The sequence below is a fragment of the Anomaloglossus baeobatrachus genome, chromosome 9 (genome assembly GCF_048569485.1).
Source record: "Anomaloglossus baeobatrachus isolate aAnoBae1 chromosome 9, aAnoBae1.hap1, whole genome shotgun sequence".
Taxonomy (NCBI): domain Eukaryota; kingdom Metazoa; phylum Chordata; class Amphibia; order Anura; family Aromobatidae; genus Anomaloglossus; species Anomaloglossus baeobatrachus.
The window spans coordinates 188,434,334-188,453,944 of NC_134361.1; the positions used below are offsets into that span (position 1 = coordinate 188,434,334).

General features: G+C 41.8%; 1 protein-coding gene across 1 annotated transcript in view; it reads left to right on the plus strand.

Annotated features, from left to right (window-relative positions):
- Positions 1 to 19,611, plus strand: part of NEK6 (NIMA related kinase 6) — a 258,576-nt gene that overhangs the window by 161,100 nt on the left and 77,865 nt on the right. Inside the window, exon 4 of the mRNA XM_075322826.1 lies at positions 13,651 to 13,791. Coding sequence (XP_075178941.1) covers positions 13,651 to 13,791 — 141 coding nt within the window. The remainder of the gene's footprint in view (positions 1 to 13,650; positions 13,792 to 19,611) is intronic.

The following is a 19,611-nucleotide window of genomic DNA, read 5'->3' on the forward strand; positions in this document are numbered from 1 at the left end:
TTGCACCAACATAAAATCACTCCATTGGCTAAAAACTTTGCACCCTGATTATACCCGCACCCAATCACCTCTCCTAAAGTTACCCAGTAAATATGTAATAATATTTCCTTACCATAATTATTCTTAGAGACTATTACATCCAGTATACAGTATGTTGTTATTATGAGACAATTTTCATCAGGCTGCTAAAGATTCCGGAGATGAATCATTTTCATTGGGTCTTCCAACAAAGAACAATTATCATTTATCCAGTGTAGGAAAAAAAAGACAATGGCCCGATTCATCATTGGCGTTATTTATTTATTTTTTTTAAGTCTTTTTTTCTTCTTTTGTCTTGTATTCATTGCCTTTTTAGTTTGTTTTGCACCAACATATCTCAGGGGAAAACCTTCCACCCTGATTATACCCGCACCCAATCGCAATTGTTTTTTTAAGTTACTTTTTTGTATTCGTTGCAGTTTTGTTTTGTTTTTTTGTACCAAGATATCTCAGTTACATAAAATCACTCCATTGGCAAAAAAAACTTTGCACCCTGATTATACCCGCACCCAATTGCCTCTCCTAACGTTACCCAGTAAATACTGTATATAATATTGTTTCCTTACCATAATTATTGTTCTAGACTTTTATGTCCTATATGTGTTATTATTATCCGGCAACTTTAATCAAGGTGCTAAAGCTTCCAGAGAAAATCATTTTCATAGGGCCTTCCAGCAAAGAAAACATATCACTTATCCAGCAAAAAAAAAAAAAGACAATGGCCCGATTCATCATTGACATTATTTTTTGTCTTTGTTTTTAAGTCACTTTTCATCTTTTGTCTTGTATTCGTTGTTGTTTTTTTGTTTTGCACAAACATACATAAAATCACTCCATTGACGAAAAACTTTGCACCCTGATTATACCCGCACCCAATCACCTCTCCTAAAGTTACCCAGTATAAATGTAATAGTATTTTCCTTACTATAATTATTTTTAGAGACTATTACATCCTATGTGTTGTTATTAGCAGACCACTTTCATAGAGCTGCTAAAGCTTCCCGAGAAAATAATTTCATAGGGTCTTCCAGCAAAGCACATGTATAAGTTATCCAGTGAAGGGGGAAAAAAAAGACAATGGCCCAATTCATCATTGGTGTTATTTTATTTTTAATTATTTGTCACTTTTCTTTTGTCTTGTGTTCGTTGCCTTCTTTTTGAGCCAAAGTCTTCAAAAAGGCTCATACAATTTTTGAATTTTGACCAAAGACTTTATTTTTTGTCCCCAACCTTTTTTGTCGTTCTTTTAGCTAAAAAAAAAAAAAAAAGGTTGCACTTGTCATGAAATGGTGCAGCAAACATTGCAAAAACATATCTGAGTGATGTAAAATCACCCTAGAGGTGCAGAGGACAACTGGAGTACATTGGCGACAAACTTTACAACTTTTTGAAAAGTTGCAAATGATAAATTAGGTACAAAAAAAAAAACACATCTGGAAGCTAGAAAAAATAAAAATACCCACAATGATGAAACATAAGAGAAAAAAAACCTGAGGAATATAGACTAATTTAAAAAGGCGCAAATTAGAATAAGAATTAGTCACAAATTAACAAAAGGTGAAAAGCAATAAAAACTAGAAACAAAAAAAAAGTACAAATGCAATAAATAATTAAGACCTAAGCTAAACCAAAGTAATCTTTAGGATTTTCAAAAATAATAATTTATCTTTATTTTTTTAATTTTTTTCGGTCATAGTCTTGCTAAAATTCGTAAGATTCCCACTGTTTTATAATGGCAACGACCGATACTTATGTTAGAGATTTTGTTTTGAGTGTATGAGAGAAAAAAAACGAGACTGTGATGGGATTTTCATCCATTTTTGGACCATCTGTTTTTCTCGAATACTGAAAAAAACATTCCAAGTTTCTCCTACCCATTGAAAGGTGAAAAAAACCCCTCAGATGACTCAATGATGACATTAATCTGAATGGGCGTGTTAGCTCCGGAGCTTGGATCAATAACGGACATGACTTTTTTTCTTGTATATACACTTTGGACCATAAGGAAATCTGGACATATGAACAATCCCATAAACTATAATGGGTGCATGTTCTATTTGTGAATAAGTATGTAAAAATCTAGTGTCTGAATAAGACCTATGGCTTCGTTTTCACTTGTGATGAGTGAGCACTACCATGTTCGGGTGCTCTGTACTCGTAACTAGTGATGAGCGGGCACTACCATGCTCAGGTGCTCAGTACTTGTAACTAGTGATGAGCGGGCACTACCATGCTCGGGTGCTCTGTACTCGTAACTAGTGATGAGCGGGCACTACCATGCTCAGGTGCTCAGTACTCGTAACTAGTGATGAGCGGGCACTACCATGCTCGGGTGCTCAGTACTTGTAACTAGTGATGAGCGGGCACTACCATGCTCGGGTGCTCTGTACTCGTAACTAGTGATGAGCGGGCACTACCATGCTCAGGTGCTCAGTACTGGTAACTAGTGATGAGCGGGCACTACCATGCTCAGGTGCTCAGTACTGGTAACTAGAGATGAGCGAGCACTACCATGCTCAGGTGCTCAGTACTCGTAACTAGTGATGAGCGGGCACTACCATGCTCAGGTGCTCAGTACTCGTAACTAGTGATGAGCGGGCAACTACCATGCTCGGGTGCTCGGTACTCGGAACTAGTGATGAGCGGGCACTACCATGCTCAGGTGCTCAGTACTGGTAACTAGTGATGAGCGGGCAACTACCATGCTCGGGTGCTCGGTACTCGGAACTAGTGATGAGCGGGCACTACCATGCTCAGGTGCTCAGTACTGGTAACTAGTGATGAGCGGGCACTACCATGCTCAGGTGCTCAGTACTGGTAACTAGAGATGAGCGAGCACTACCATGCTCAGGTGCTCAGTACTCGTAACTAGTGATGAGCGGGCACTACCATGCTCAGGTGCTCAGTACTCGTAACTAGTGATGAGCGGGCACTACCATGCTCAGGTGCTCAGTACTCGTAACTAGTGATGAGCGGGCACTACCATGCTCGGGTGCTCAGTACTGGTAACTAGTGATGAGTGAGCACTACCATGCTCAGGTGCTCAGTACTGGTAACTAGTGATGAGCGGGCACTACCATGCTCAAGTTGCCCATATACTTCAATTATACTCGGTAAATGAGTGGCGCCCATCCGAGCTTCTGACTGCTTGTTACAAGTACTGAAGATCCAAGCATGATGGTGCTCGCTCATCACTAATTTTCATGTTTTGGGTAGATGTAAAAATGTAAAAAAAAATTCTTTCCAAAATAAGAGCGCCACTTCTGTTGATAGGTGGTATTGTAGCTTATCCCCAGACACAGATCATGGGTACAGTAATAAGAATAAAAGAAAGTCGCCCTCCATCATTGAATATCATAAACATTCCCTTTAAAAAACTCTTAAAATGCCGGAACGCCTTTATCCGCTTTCCACCGTTTTTCTCTCTTCTGCTCATTTCTGATTCCAAGCTTTGGATGTGGAGTGGAGTGTAGAGACTGGAGAGTGCGGCCTGCAATCTGCCGTGTCTCCTTACACTACTTGTTACGGAAAGAAATAAAGGAGTCCACCGCTTCTACTACGTGTCAGATTGCTGCGGTACAATACATGATATCGTAGACAGCCCCCTAGTGATGAGACGTCACCAGAACTGCACAGCGCAGCACGACTCCTCTCTTCTAAATGTATCAGATACACGGGAGTAGTAATGGTATCACGCTGTGCCGTGTTAACCACTTCACTGCTTTGAGTTCAGCAGCGCAGCCTAGTCAGCTTTGTCCCTACATGTAATATAGTTCTAGGATCTGCTCGCCTCACTAACAAACCAAAGCTCCAAAAAAAGGTGCCGCAATTCTGCACCATTAAAAAATGGAGCACCAAAAAGAGGAAAAGACCTTAAGAAAGTGTAGCAAAAACTCAATAATCAGAGCTGGATCCTATCGAGAACACCGGTAGGAAGAAAAAAAAAAAAAATGTAGTAGAGAATACTCAACATTTTATCACATGGAAACATACTCCGATATTGAGCAGAAGTCTAAAAGTTATGGTGACCTCTGACAACGGCCAGCATTACACTGGTGGAGGTCAGTGACTCATTAAAGAGGATCTGTCACCAGGTGAATATTACCGGTAGCCGTGTTTTTGTTCTCTGTCCTTCTTCTCTCATTATGTCTTTTTTTTTTTTTAATCCGCCATACGATGCTGAATAAATGGACATTTTTAGTTAGACCTATTGTCTTTACACAGAGGCGTGGCTCACAGGATCCTCAGGGGCGTGTCTTTAGGCTGCTCTGCATGACTACCTCTGAGCACCGCCCTCTTGATATTGATATTGATACCTGAAAAGCAAGCCGTAAATTAAAAGGTCCTTATTTCTGGAACTGTACCGTGGATTTAAAAAAGTAAACACTCTGGAGGGGCAGTGGGACTAAAAGAAAAGTAAAAACTGTCCACTTTTGAACTGGTGATCGGTCCTCTTAAAAAAATCAAGAATATGATAAAGTGGGCTATGGCTAGTGATGAGCGGGCACTGCTATGCTCGGGTGCTCAGTACTCGTAACTAGTGATGAGTGGGCACTACCATGCTCAGGTGCTCAGTACTCGTAACTAGTGATGAGTGGGCACTACCATGCTCGGGTGCTCAGTACTTGTAACTAGTGATGAGCGGGCACTACCATGCTCGGGTGCTCAGTACTCGTAACTAGTGATGAGTGGGCACTACCATGCTCGGATGCTCAGTACTTGTAACTAGTGATGAGCGTGCACTACCATGCTCGGGTGCTCAGTACTCGTAACTAGTGATGAGTGGGCACTACCATGCTCGGGTGCTCAGTACTTGTAACTAGTGATGAGCGGGCACTACCATGCTCGGGTGCTCTGTACTGGTAACTAGTGATGAGTGGGCACTACCATGCTCGGGTGCTCAGTACTTGTAACTAGTGATGAGCGGGCACTACCATGCTCGGGTGCTCAGTACTCGTAACTAGTGATGAGTGGGCACTACCATGCTCGGATGCTCAGTACTTGTAACTAGTGATCAGCGTGCACTACCATGCTCGGGTGCTCAGTACTCGTAACTAGTGATGAGTGGGCACTACCATGCTCGGGTGCTCAGTACTTGTAACTAGTGATGAGCGGGCACTACCATGCTCGGGTGCTCTGTACTGGTAACTAGTGATGAGTGGGCACTACCATGCTCGGGTGCTCAGTACTCGTAACTAGTGATGAGTGGGCACTACCATGCTCGGGTGCTCAGTACTTGTAACTAGTGATGAGCGGGCACTACCATGCTCGGGTGCTCAGTACTCGTAACTAGTGATGAGTGGGCACTACCATGCTCGGGTGCTCTGTACTCGTAACTAGTGATGAGCGTGCACTACCATGCTCGGGTGCTCAGTACTCGTAACTAGTGATGAGTGGGCACTACCATGCTCGGGTGCCCAGTACTTGTAACTAGTGATGAGCGGGCACTACCATGCTCGGGTGCTCTGTACTGGTAACTAGTGATGAGTGGGCACTACCATGCTCGGGTGTTCTGTACTCGTAACTAGTGACGAGCGGGCACTACCATGCTCAGGTGCTCAGTACTTGTAACGGCCCGTTTACTGAGTATAAAGAAAGTCAATGGGGGGACACGCAAGCATTTTTCTGGGAAATCTTCCATGCAGAGCAGCCTAACGAGACGCCCATTAGGATCCTTTGAGACACTTCTTCTCATAAAGACAATAAAAATTAGGTCTAATGCTTGAGTCTTCAATTGACTTGACTTCCATTATACTTGGGTGCTCGAGTCGCACCCATCTGAGCATCCAACTGATTATTACAAGTACCGAGCACCAGAGCATGGTAGTGCCCGCTCATCACTAGTTACGAGTACTGAGCACCCGAGCATGGTAGTGCCCACTCATCACTAGTTACGAGTACTGAGCACCTGAGCATGGTAGTGCTCGCTCATCACTAGTTACGAGTACTGAGCACCTGAGCATGGTAGTGCTCGCTCATCACTAGTTACCAGTACCGAGTACCCGAGCATGGTACTGATCACTCATCACTAGATACAAGTACTGAGCACCCGAGCATTGTAGTGCTCGCTCATCACTAGTTACAAGTACTGAGCACCCGAGCATGGTAATGCCCGCTCATCACTAGTTATGAATAGCGAGCACCCGAGCATGGTAGTGCCCGCTCATCACTAGTTACAAGTACCGAGCACCTGAGCATGGTAGTGCCCGCTCATCACTAGTTATGAGTACCGAGCACCCGAGCATGGTAGTGCCCGCTCATCACTAGTTACAGGTAGCGATCACCTGAGCATGGTAGTGCCCGCTCATCACTAGTTACCAGTACCAAGCACCTGGGCATGGTAGTGATCACTCATCACTAGTTATGAGTACCGAGCACCTGAGCATGGTAGTGCCCACTCATCACTAGTTACAAGTACTGAGCACCCGAGCATGGTAGTGTCCACTCATCACTAGTTACGAGTACCGAGCACCCGAGCATGGTAGTGCCCGCTCATCACTAGTTACGAGTACTGAGCACCCGAGCATGGTAGTGCCCGCTCATCACTAGTTATGAGTATCGAGCACCCGAGCATGGTAGTGCCCGGTCATCACTAATTGCGAGTACTGAGCACCCGAGCATGGTAGTGCCCGCTCATCACTAGTTATGAGTACCGAGCACCCGAGCATGGTAGTGCCCGCTCATCACTAATTGCGAGTACTGAGCACCCGAGCATGGTAGTGCCTGCTCCTCACTAGTTACGAGTGCAGAGCACCCGAGCATGGTAGTGCCCGCTCATCACTAGTTACGAATACAGAGCAACCGAGCATGGTAGTGCCCGCTCATCACTAATTGCGAGTACTGAGCACCCGAGCATGGTAGTGCCCGCTCAACACTAGTTATGACTTGGGATTATCGTAGCACGGCTGAAGAATGGGAAGATGCCAGGGTATCCTTCCTAAGTATTTGTACAATTCTATAAAACAAGCTTACTCATTTCGCCTCTGAATCAATGCCTTCCTTTAACAACGGATTTCAATCTCTGCGCTCTTAGTCTTCTTATTACACAAATCACATCCTTTTCAGATATTGGGGACTCACCCTGAATATACACACCCCCCAATACATAATTTGTGCAGGACAATTATACTATACTATTTTTGATATGTGTATGTATATATATGTATGTATGTGTGTATATATATATATATATATATATATATGTATGTATATGTGTGTGTATATATATATATATATATATATATATATATATGTATATATAATAAAAATATTATGAATGAATATTTTGAATATGAATAATTTTTTTGTAATGTATATGTATTTATATAATCACAAGAAAATCATATTCAAAATATACATCTCTTATTTTCTTATTTTCAATATTCATATACATTTTTTTCTTACTTTTCCTAAAGATTTATGTATATGATAACAAAAAAGGAACAAGACGGAGTGTTAATTTCTTCTGCAGAGACCGGAGCGTAGCGTCTGGTTATTAGTGGTGTGGGGTGGTCGTGCCAAGTGGGCAAGTATCAAGTAGTGTGAAGTCTTGCTCGGCAGTGAGTGAGCTGTATCCCCTCCGCGCCTGCCCTGGTTGGTCACTTGCAACAGGCTCGCGAAAAGGAGGAAAGCCTGGAGATATGTGACTACATTCATTAGCGGACTGTGACAGATCTGTGTGACATTGTGACATTTTATTCTTGGCTGGAGCTGCTAATTATCCATATTTATAATTGCATGTGCCACTTTCAAAGATTGCTCTAGACTTTAATAGCCATTTAACCCTTTCACTTTCCTTAGGGGACTTAAAATGCAATGCACGCTCCTATGATAAAACCTACCTTAGAAAAATCACATTCAGTCTTTAGCTCGAAAGCTTTAACTCCTTGTTAGAGCGTTCTTCATATTTGCAAAATAAATGAATGATGGAATCTTAATTTTTATTTGTTTTAAATATTGGAAAATGCACGTGGACATTATTTTTTTACGATTTGCTACTAGAATCCTTGTGTTTCACCTGCGCATGAGTGCAATGTCATATAAAATATAAAGGACCTGAATAAACCCAATTGTACAATAGACCAAGGACACGTATCCGCTTCATATCCCATGTGACTTTTCAATACAATTGTTTGGATGTAAAATATTAACAAAAAAGAGAGTTGCGCTATGAAATGCTAAAGCATATAAACATACATTACTGCTAATCTAGGAAAACTTTAGATAGAAAAATGGCCATTTATATATCTGCCCAGTAGCCACGTCAAGGCTACTTGCCCATACAGAGGAGATTTTTAACCCAGAGAGAGGCATTAGAGTAGATACCCAGTATATGCAATATGCCTTGACGTGGCAACTGAGCAGATATAGAAATGGCCATTTTTGTATGCTAAATATCCCAATTTTTCCCAAATTTCCTTAAGCAGCCATGCATATTTATATTCTTATATTCTTACATTCATTGTTTGCATGCTTTAGCATTTCAGAGTACACCTGTCTTTTTTGTTATTATATGTCATGTTTAGTTTTGCACCTGTTCAGACTGCATTTTGGGAGTGCCGACAGTGTTTTTGTCTAGATTATGGAGTCATCCCTCCCCCATTAGCCACAGGTGATTTTATTCTTCAGTAGCAGCATACACATGGAGGTTTATACCCCAGAGAGAGGCTTCAGTTTATTGTAGGTTCCCAGCAACGAGATATGCCTTGACGTGGCTACTGAGCAGATATAGAAATGGCCATTTTTGTATGCTAAATATCTCAATTGTTACTCAATTTCCTTAAGCAGTAATGCATAGCTATATTCTTACATTCATGGTTTGCATGCTTTAGCATTTCGGAGTACAACTGTCTTTTTTGTTGTTATATGTCATGTTTAGTTTGGCACCTCTTCAGACTACATTTTGGGAGTGCCATCAGTCTTTTTTTCTAGATTATAGAGTCATCCCTCTCCCATTAGCCACAGGTGATTTTATCCTTCAGTAGCAGGTTCTTCCTTGCCCATACATATGGAGGTTAGTAACCAGAGAGAGGCTTCAGTTTAGTGTAGGTTCCCAGTAACGAGATATGCCTTGACGTGGCTACTGGGCAGATATAGAAATGGCCATTTTTGTATGCTAAATATCTCAATTTTTCCTAGATTTCCTTATGCAGTAATGCATATCTATAGTGTTGTATTCATGGTTTGCATGTTTTAGCATTTCAGAGTGCAACTGTCTTTTTGTTTTTAATTATATGTGATGTTCGGTTTTGCACCTGTTCAGACTACAATGTGGGAATGCCGTCAGTCTTTGTCTGGATGTAAAATATTGACTGTTGTAAAATTATCAATATCCTGCTGATTGGAAAAAATGAAATGCCGTGGTAATGTGAAATAGCTTGCCGGCTTGTATGGGCGTACGCATTAGAAGGCTGTCAGCTGAACGATACTTAAATTGTTTGACCGACCACCATCTCAGCCGACTCTCCCAAATGTAGGAGCTCTTGCTGGGGCCGAATGATTTTGTGTAGGGATGATCGAATACCTCAAATATTCGGCATTGCGAATATTTGCCGAATAGGTCACCGCAATTCGACTATTTGCGAATATTCGATGCGCAATGTACGTCTATGGGAAACCCAACTATTCGGAACTTTTCGGGCTTCCCATAGACTTACATTGCACATTGAATATTCGCATAGCGGCAACTTATTCGTCGGATATTCGTGAAGCGAATATTTGAAGTATTCGATCATCCCTAATTCTGTGTTCTCTGAGAAAGCTGCCGACTAACGCATTAACCGCCGGCGGATTTGATTGGCAGCCTGAAACTGGACATGCGCAATCGCCATCGCCCCCAACCATCAGTCGGTTGATGCTGCCTTACACAATAGACTGTCATCCGAACTCGATAATATCTTCGGCTGACTCTAGTCTAGTGTGTATGGGGGATTTAAAGGGAACCTGTCACGTGTAAAAATTAAATTAAAGCAGGTATGGGGTTAATCTGCAAGTTAATAGCGTTTGGAATCTGCCCAGTTCTTGCACATTCAACCTCGCTGCCGGGAGGAAATTAACTTTAATCCTCCTGGCAGCGTTCTGGTTTCAGTCATGTAGGCGGAGCTCATTCACATTTAGTAGAACAGGAGGATTACACAGCCAGTGCACAAAGCCACCCAGGTTCAGGTCGGAGGCTTGCAGAAGAACAGAGAAAAATCTAAAGCATCCAAGGAACAGGACAGTAGGTAAGTAAAAACATCAACTTTAATTCTTCATCTTTAAGGCAGTTTTCTGCCGAAACGCGTAGGTTTAGATCCACCATGTCTGTACCTATGTTGGTGTAACTATCTATGTACCTGCTTTCAGAGATCACAAATTAAAGTTGATGTTTTTACTTAGCTACTGTCCTGCTCTTGGATGCTGGAGAGTTTTCTCTTTTCTTCTGCATTGAATTTAATGGTTAATCATAAAGATCCCCTAAGAAGGTGCCCAAAAAAATACTATAATTATTTCGAAAAGGTCCCATGAACAGATGAAAGGCATAAAACTATTCACTAGAGTCAAAACACCATACAACAATAGTATAATAATGTATATTTTATTAGAAAAATATTTTTTGTAACATTTGAATATAGCAGTTCTAGCATTATAATTGCTGGGAACAAAAACTACTCTAGAAAGACAGGGTAATTCCAAAAAGGCAAGGACGAGGGGAATAAATACCAGAGGGACCACCAAAGGCTATAAAGAAATATCCATCAAATGACAAAATAAAAATGACAGCAAAAAAATAAACAAAATACCTGAAAGAAAATTAAATGCAGTGTATTTCCAATATTTAGGCTCCAATAGCAGATGTCAAGATAATAATAAAGTGCAATAGTGCCTTAGACAAAGGTACTTCGACGGAGACTACAGAGTGAAACAATGCAAAGGGATAGTAAATACCTAAAACAGGGTCCGTGGAACTAGTCAGCCTTCAGCCCGACGCGCATTTCGTCTTGCGTTAGACTTCCTCAGGGTGGGTAGTTAAACGAATGAGTCAAGTCAAGGAATGAGTCCGTGCAACTCTTTATCCTATTGTTTAGTTGTATATTTTTGAGTCTTGCACCCTGTTGCACTATGGTGATCCAGACGTACATTTTTTAATTAGTATGCATTTTCTGTCTGAGAACCCTGCTCCACTCATAGCCATGTGTCTTATTTCACATATATAGATTGGTCCTTTGCTTCCCATACAGAGCAAGTTTTTAACTGCAGGTGAGGTTACATATAGGCTAGGGACCCCAAAAATAGAGATTACCTTGGCGTTGGTTTTGGGGCTCCTTTGCATTGATCAATACAATGGCTAAACATCTCTCATTCCTATTATTCATAGCAGTTATGCACATTCCATTTTCATGTTTTTCACTTTTTTCAGATAGTCCATTGTATTTTTCAGTCTAACATTCCCGTAGCAGCTCTGCTTTTCATTATTCCCCTATACATTGTGACTGGTGTGCAACTCTTTATCCTATTGTTTAGTTGAATATTTTTGAGTCTTTTGCACCCTGTTCACACCATAGGTTTTCCAGACGTACATTTTTTAATAAGGAGTGAGTCCGTGTCTGCGAAAATGGACGTCACACGTATCGAAAACACAGACGTGTGAAGGAGGCCTTAGCGAAAGTAGCCAGAAATGGGAGGGGATTATACAGAAATCTGCACGGTGCGGCGAGGGGAAAAGCATGTGTTGTCTCAAGGAGGGCAGAGAAAACAGAATATAAAAAAGGAGGAAAGCACATAAGGAGGAAATAAAAAATAGGTTATTACCATGTATAACAGCAAATACAGTGAATGCTAACGGAACACTGAACAGATGCCTACAACTATTTATTTATAAATAAACCGAACTCCCCGCTGTTGTTAAATCCGTGATCGAAGGATATAGAAGTAACTCATAACATATGATCCGATTGTCTCTACTTATTTCAGTGTTTCCTGGAAGTGTAGCTCAGGAGAATCCTTCTGAGATTTCTTATAATAGCAGCTCGGGTTGTAATTTCCAGATTATGTTAATTATAGGGATAATGAAAAGTATATAGTATTTAGGAACTAATCTGCTAACAAAAGTATAAAATCTAAGAATACATTGTGGAAACAGAAACGTCGGAATGATATGAACAGACCTCGATTAGACGGATGCAGCGATATTCCCATTTATTTTCTATTTTTTTATGCATTTTTGATGCATTTTTAATTATTTTTGTGCATGCTTTTTTCATTGCTTTTAATGGTGAAAAACGCAGGCAAAAACACAACACTTCGGGATTCTTGTTGACTTTTCTGGCTTAAGGATTTACTTGCAGTTTTGTAACAAAAATTAAAGTATACAAAAAGCATAAAAAAATGCGATAAGACAGCCTTGGAAAGAGTGGAGGAACTGGGTATGAATGAATACACAGGCATGCAAACAAACTGTATACCAAAAAATGGAAGGAAATTTTTAATTAAGACTATTTGCAAAGTGGATGCACACTTTAAAGAGGATCTGCCCACAGGTTTTTGCTTCCTAATCTAAAAGCAGCATAATATAGAGACAGAGACCCTGATTCCAGTGATGTGTCACGTACGGGGATGCTTAGTGTAAATCATTATTTTATCAGCAGGAGAGTATCACTAGTAGGACTATGTTGGTAGTCCAACCACACCCCCGCCACTGATTGGCAGCTTTCTGCCACAGTGTACACAGAATGTAGCCAATCAGTGGTGTGGGCGGGGTAACACAGCTCATCAATCCGAGAAATGGTAGATCTGCAGCAGAGAAAACAGTGATTTTATCCAAACTGCATAAAGCAGCTCAGTAAGTGACACATCGCTGGAATCGGGGTCTCTGCCCTTACATATTGCTGATCTCAGATGGGAGAGCAAAAACCTTGTGAGAAATTCCCTTTAAGCTGGATTCTGCATCAGACTTATGGTATCCTCACGGTCAAAATGTGATAATGCACTGTGATCCCGGCCATTGATCCTTTTCTCCACCATGTTAATGCTACGATCGGGACTGATGGATTAAAAAGTTATCACTGATAAAATGCTTTAATGCAATGAAAATATCTGTGGTTCTTAAAAGAGTTTATCTCACTTTGGACATTTATCAACAATGTCTGATAGCCGGGATATCCACCATCACCAAAATGGGGGTCCCAAGTACCCCATTATCACCCACTTCAAAACCATACTGATTTAAAAGTGTCTATTGGGCTGATTAAAAACCTTTATTTTTTTATGATTAATCTTATTTAATGTAACTATGGCTGAAAAACAAATGTTATGTATATGCAGAATTGCTTTATGCTGTAAATAGGACAGACCTAATACACTTTAGATTTTTTTTTTCTTAGTAAAAACATATGTTTTCTGGTTATGTATTCTAAAATAACAGTAAAAAAAAAAAATTGTTAAAAAAATTATAACTAAGATTTTTTTTAGTAAAAAAAAAAATACATTTTCTTGTCATTTATGCTTATAAAATAAAAGTAAAAAAAAATGAATAAATAAAATAAAATCAGACATGTGACCTAATGTAATATCCAGTGTTGCTTTTATTGATTCTTACTTTCCTGTATAACGGTAATGAAATTGTTTGTACAGAGACACACAACCTCCTACCCTTACCGATGCAACCTGGCAGACTTTAAAATAGAGAAGAAGATCGGACGGGGGCAATTTAGTGAGGTGTACAGGGCCAGCTGTCATCTCGACCGCAAGCCTTTGGCTCTGAAAAAAGTCCAGGTAAGTTTTATTCTAATTGTAAAGTCGTATTGTTTGAAAGTTTGTAAAGAAAAATATGCATAGGAATAGAAACCATAGTTTTGAAGTCTATAAAGAAGTTTATTTATTTTAATTTATTTATTTATTTTGTAATCTCGCTCCGTTCTACTCCTGTCCATGGGCTTTTATCAGTTTTGCAACTCAGCCTTATTCAAATACATGGAACCATGTTATTTTCACTGCTGAAATTTTTAGCTCTTTTGCTACTGTGGCCATAAAGTTCCTATGTGCAAACAGGTTGCAGAAACTCCACTTTAAGGCTATGTGCGCACTTACCGGATTTTGCCGCGGATTTTCTGCGGTTTTGCTGCATGTTTCGCTGCAGAAAATGTTCATAACATCTCTGCAGTGAATCACCAGCAAATCCTATGGGAAAAAAAAATCCTGTGCGCACTAGGTGGATTTTGACAGCTGCATGTTTTGCTGCGGGATTCCCGCAGCAAAAACAATTGCATGTCAATTCTTTTCCGCACATCGCTGCGGGATTTCACTCCATTGACTCCAATGTAATGTGAAATCCCGCAGGGAATAACGCAGGCAGCAAATTCTGTGCGGTTCACTGCGTTTTGCTGCGTTATTCCCTGCGGTATTTCGCGGTTTACCTCCGGTAATGTACATCGCTTGCCTGCGGTTTTGCAGGGAAGTGATGTCATTACAGGAAGAAGAAGCCGTGCAAAGAGTAAACACACACATCACAGACACACACAGACATCACAGACATATAGAATACACATAGAAAGCAAACGGAAATATAGAAAAAAAAAACACGTGGCCTCCGCTGTATATTTACCGTCCAGCCGAGGTAAGCACACAGCGGCGGCCCGGTATTCTCAGGCTGGGGAGGGAAAGGGGTAGGGTTAATGTCCCCCGCCTCACTCCCCCTCCCGCAGCCGAGAATATCAGCCGCAGCTGCCCCGGGACTGTCGCATGCATTATGCGACAGTACCGGGGTGTCCCCGGCTCTTCCTGAAGCCGTGTAGCAGTGGCAGTCAGGGTAATACAAGGAGTTAATGGTGGCGGATCGCCGCCATTAACTCCAGGCTTGATCGTGGCAGCGTCTATGTGACAGCTGACTTGATCAACCCGTAAGTAAAGTGAAAAAACACACAGAAAAATCCTTTATTTTAAATAAAAGACAAACAAGCCTCGTTCACCCTTTTATTAACCCCTCCCGAAACAAAGCTCCGGAATAATCCACAGCTCCGGCGTCCTGCGATGCTTGCATCCAGCCGCGACTGACACAGACACTGCTGAATGCAGCCTCGCAGCGAGACAGCAGAGGTAACTCCAGGGCATTTCCCACGGCCGGTAATGTGAACGCACTGCCGACCGTGAGAAATGCAGAGTGTGCTCACAGGGACTCTATCTATCCCTCTATCTATCCCTCTATCTATCCTTCTATCTATCTATCTATCTATCCCTCTGTCTGTCTATCTATTCTTCTATCTATTTCTCTATCTCAGAATTAAATGACTTTTTTTTTTCAATGTGCATTGAATGCAATAAAGCACATACCAACCCGCACGCGGCAAAACCGCGAACAATACCGCGGTAAAACCGCGGCAAACCGCATGCGGTTTTCGGGTGCGGTTTGCCGCGGTTTTTTACCGCGGGTGTGGTAATCTTTGAATACCTGTGGAATTTTCTTGAGAAAATTCCATTTTCCAGTGCGCACAGGGCCTAAATGTTTATTGTCATGAATTCTTCAACTGGCTCTTAACTACTGTCTTATCCAGGTTGAACAGCATTGCCTATATTTTTTAAATTTTTTTATGGCCTTCAGCTCGATCTTGAGCCACAGTGACTTGATGCAAATCCCACGTCGATCCATCGCAATACCCAGGCATCCTAATATCCTCATCAGCACAGCAGCGATCCTTATATGGTGCACCTCTCACAGCCTTACAGGTCGTCCTCCATAAGCACTACTGACAGTGTATTTTTGAAAAAGGTCGTTGAGACCGAAACGTCAAATTTAATTTGTACACTACCCATGGTGAAACCTATTAAAGGGAGTTTTTGTTTCATACATCTGAGTGTCGGATTCTTTGAATTTTGATGAGTGAACGCTCTGTAGGAAGATTGATCTTACCTATTTAGGTCCACTAGAGTCTTCTCTGCCTAGATAGGTCCACCAGGGTCTTCTCCGCCTAGATAGGTCCACCTGAGTCTTCTCCGCCTAGACAGGTCCACCTGAGTCTTCTCCGCCTAGATAGGTTCACCAGGGTCTTCTCCGCCTAGATAGGTCCACCAGGGTCTTCTCCACCTAGATAGGTCCACCTGAGTCTTCTCCGCCTAGACAGGTCCACCTGAGTCTTCTCCGCCTAGATAGGTCCACCAGGGTCTTCTCCGCCTAGATAGGTCCACCAGGGTCTTCTCCGCCTAGATAGGTCCACCTGAGTCTTCTCCACCTAGGTAGGTCCACATGAGTCTTCTCTATCTAGATAGGTCCACCAGGGTCTTCTCTGCCTACAGTCATGGCCAAAAGTTTTGAGAATTACACCAAAATTATATTTTCACATGATCTGTTGCCCTCTGGTTTTTAATTGTGTTTGTCTGATGTTTACATCACATACAGAAATATAATTGCAATCATATTATGAGACCAAAAGGTTCTATTGACAGTTAGAATGAGTTAATGCAGCAAGTCAATATTTGCAGTGTTGCCCCTTCTTCTTCAGGACCTCTGCAATTCTCCCTGGCATGCTCTCAATCAACTTCTGGATCAAATCCTGACTGATAGCTGTCCATTCTTGCATAAGCAATGCTTGCGTTTTGCCAGAATTTGTTGGTTTTTGTTTGTCCACCCGTCTCTTGATGATTGCCCTCAAGTTCTCAATGGGATTAAGATCTGGGGAGTTTCCAGGCCATGGACCCAAAATCTCTGTTTTGTTCCATGAGCCATTTAGTGATCACCTTTGCTTTATGGCAAGGTGCTCCATCATGCTGGAAAAGGCATTGTTGGGCGCCAAACTGCTCTTGGACAGTTGGGAGAAGTTGCTCTTGGAGGACATTCTGGTACCATTCTTTAATCATGGCTGTGTTTTTAGGCAACACTGTGAGTGAGCCGATTCCCTTGGCTGAGAAGCAACCCCACACATGAATGGTTTCAGGATGCTTAACAGTTGGCATGAGACAAGACTGGTGGTAGCGCTCACCTCTTCTTCTCCTAATAAGCTGTTTTCCAGATGTCCCAAACAAGCGAAAAGGGGATTCATCTGAGAAAATGACTTTACCCCAGTCCTCAGCAGTCCACTCCCTGTACCTTTTGCAGAATATCAGTCGGTCCCTGATGTTTTTTCTGGAGAGAAGTGGCTTCTTTGCTGCCCTCCTTCAAACGAGGCCTTGCTCAAGCAGTCTCCGCCTCACAGTGCGTGCATAAGCACTCACACCAGCCTGCTGCCATTGCTGAGCTAGCTCTGCACTGCTGGTAGTCCGATCCCGCAGCTGAAACAGTTTTAAGATATGGTCCTGGCGTTTGCTGGTCCTTCTTGGGCGCCCTGGAGCCTTTTTGGCAACAATGGAAGCTCTCTCCTTGAAGTTCCTGATGATGCAATAGATTGTTGACTGAGGTGCAATCTTTGTAGCTGCGATACTCTTTCCTGTTAGGCCATTTTTGTGCAGAGCAATGATGGCTGCACGTGTTTCTTTAGAGATAACCATGATTAACTGAAGAGAAACAATGATACCAAGCACCAGCCTCCTTTTATAGTGTCCAGTGGTGTCATTCTTACTTAATCATGACTGATTGATCGCCAGCCCTGTCCTCATCAACACCCACACCTGTGTTAATGGAACAATCACTAAAACAATGTTAGCTGCTCCTTTTAAGGCTATGTGCGCACTAGAGCTTTTTACCCGCGGATTTGCCGCGGAAATTTCTTGAGAAATGTCTGCAATCTTTGTGCAGACATTTCCCAGCAAATTCTATGGAAAAAAAAAAAGCTGTGCGCACTGGTGCGGATTTTTCTCAAGAAATTTCCGCGAGAAGAATTTCTCGAGAAACTTTCTTGAGAAAATGAACATGTCCATTATTTCCGCAGGTACCCTGCGGATTTCGGCAGTACAGCCTACAGAAATCGCAGGGAACCACCCGCGGGAAAATCGCGGCAATTCCGCGGCTAATCCGCGTCAAATCCGCATGCGGATTTGGTGCGGATTTTTTCCGGAGGTCCGGAAATCTTTCACTCCCAGAAGTTTCTCGAGAACTTTTCTTGAGAAACTTCACATTTCTAGTGCGCACATAGCCTAAGGGAGGAATGCAATGATGTTGAAATGTGTTTTGGGGGTTGAAGTTAATTTTCTTAGCCAATATTGACTTTGCAACTAATTGCTGTTAAGCTGATCACTCTTTATGACATTCTGGAGTATATGCAAATTGCCATTAGAAAAACTTAAGCAGTAGATTTTGTAAAAATTAATATTTGTAGCATTCTCAAAACTTTTGGCCATGACTGTACATAGGTCCACCAGGGTCTTCTCTGCCCAGAAAGGTCCACCAGGGTCTTCTCTGCCTAGATAGGTCCACCAGGGTCTTTTCTGCCTAGATAGGTCCATCAGGGTCTGCTCCGCCTAGACAGGTCCACCAGGGTCTGCTCCACCTAGACAGGTCCACATGAGTCTTCTCCACCTAGATAGGTCCACATGAGTCTTCTCCACCTAGGTAGGTCCACCAGGGTCTTATCAGACGTTTTCTTGATGGTATCAAATCATCGGGTTGCTGGTCTTCCTTTTCGCCTTGTTCCTTCTATTCTTCCGACCATAATGACCTTCTCCAGTGATCTCTGTCTTGGTATGATGTGTTCAAAGTACGCAAGTCGCAGCTTGGTAATCCTTTCTTCGAGTGACATATCTAGCTTTATTTGTTCCAAAATTGGTTTGTTCTTCTTGTCATCCATGGTATTGATAGTATCCTCCTTCAGCACAGCATTCAGAAGATATTGATTCTTTTGTTTATTTATGGTCCAGGTTTCAAATCACTATCACAAGAGAAAAGACCAGACTATACACGAACCATATCTTTGTCAGCAGTGAAATGTTCTTTGATTTGAGGACCTTCTAAAGTGACTTCATTGTTGATTTGCTCATAGTTATTTTCCTGTTGACTTCTGTTGTCGTTTCTGCATTTTGAATGATCATTCCAGTTTGTCGCTGTCCATCTTAACCCTTTCAGCCCCAGAGCCTTTTCCATTTTTGCGTTTTTGTTTTATGCTCCCTTTCTTCCGAGAGCCGTAACTTTTTTATTTTTCCGTCAATCTTGCCATATGAGGGCTTGTTTTTTGCGGGACAAGTTGTACTTTTAAATGAAACCATAAGTTTTACCATATGGTGTACTGGAAAACAGCAAAAAAAAATTCCAAATGTGGAAAAACTGCAAAAAAAGTGTGATGGCACAATAGTTTTTGGGATGTTTTATTCACCGTGTTCACTATATGGTAAAACTGATGTGTGGGTATGATGCCTGAGGTCAGTGCGAGTTTGTAGACACCAAACATGTATAGGTTTACTTGTATCTAAGGGGTTAAAAAAAATTCACAAGCTTGTCCAATAAAAGTGGCGTACGTTTTGCGCCATTTTCCGAAACCCGTAGCGTTATCATTTTTTTGGGATCTATGGCTCAGTGACTGCTTAATTTTTGCGTCTCGAGCTGACGTTTCTAATGGTACCATTTTTGCGCAGATCCTACATTTTGATTGCCTATTATTGCACTTTGCGTAAAACTTGCGGCGACCAAAAAACTTAATTTTGGCGTTTGGAATTTTTTTGCCACTACGCCGTTTA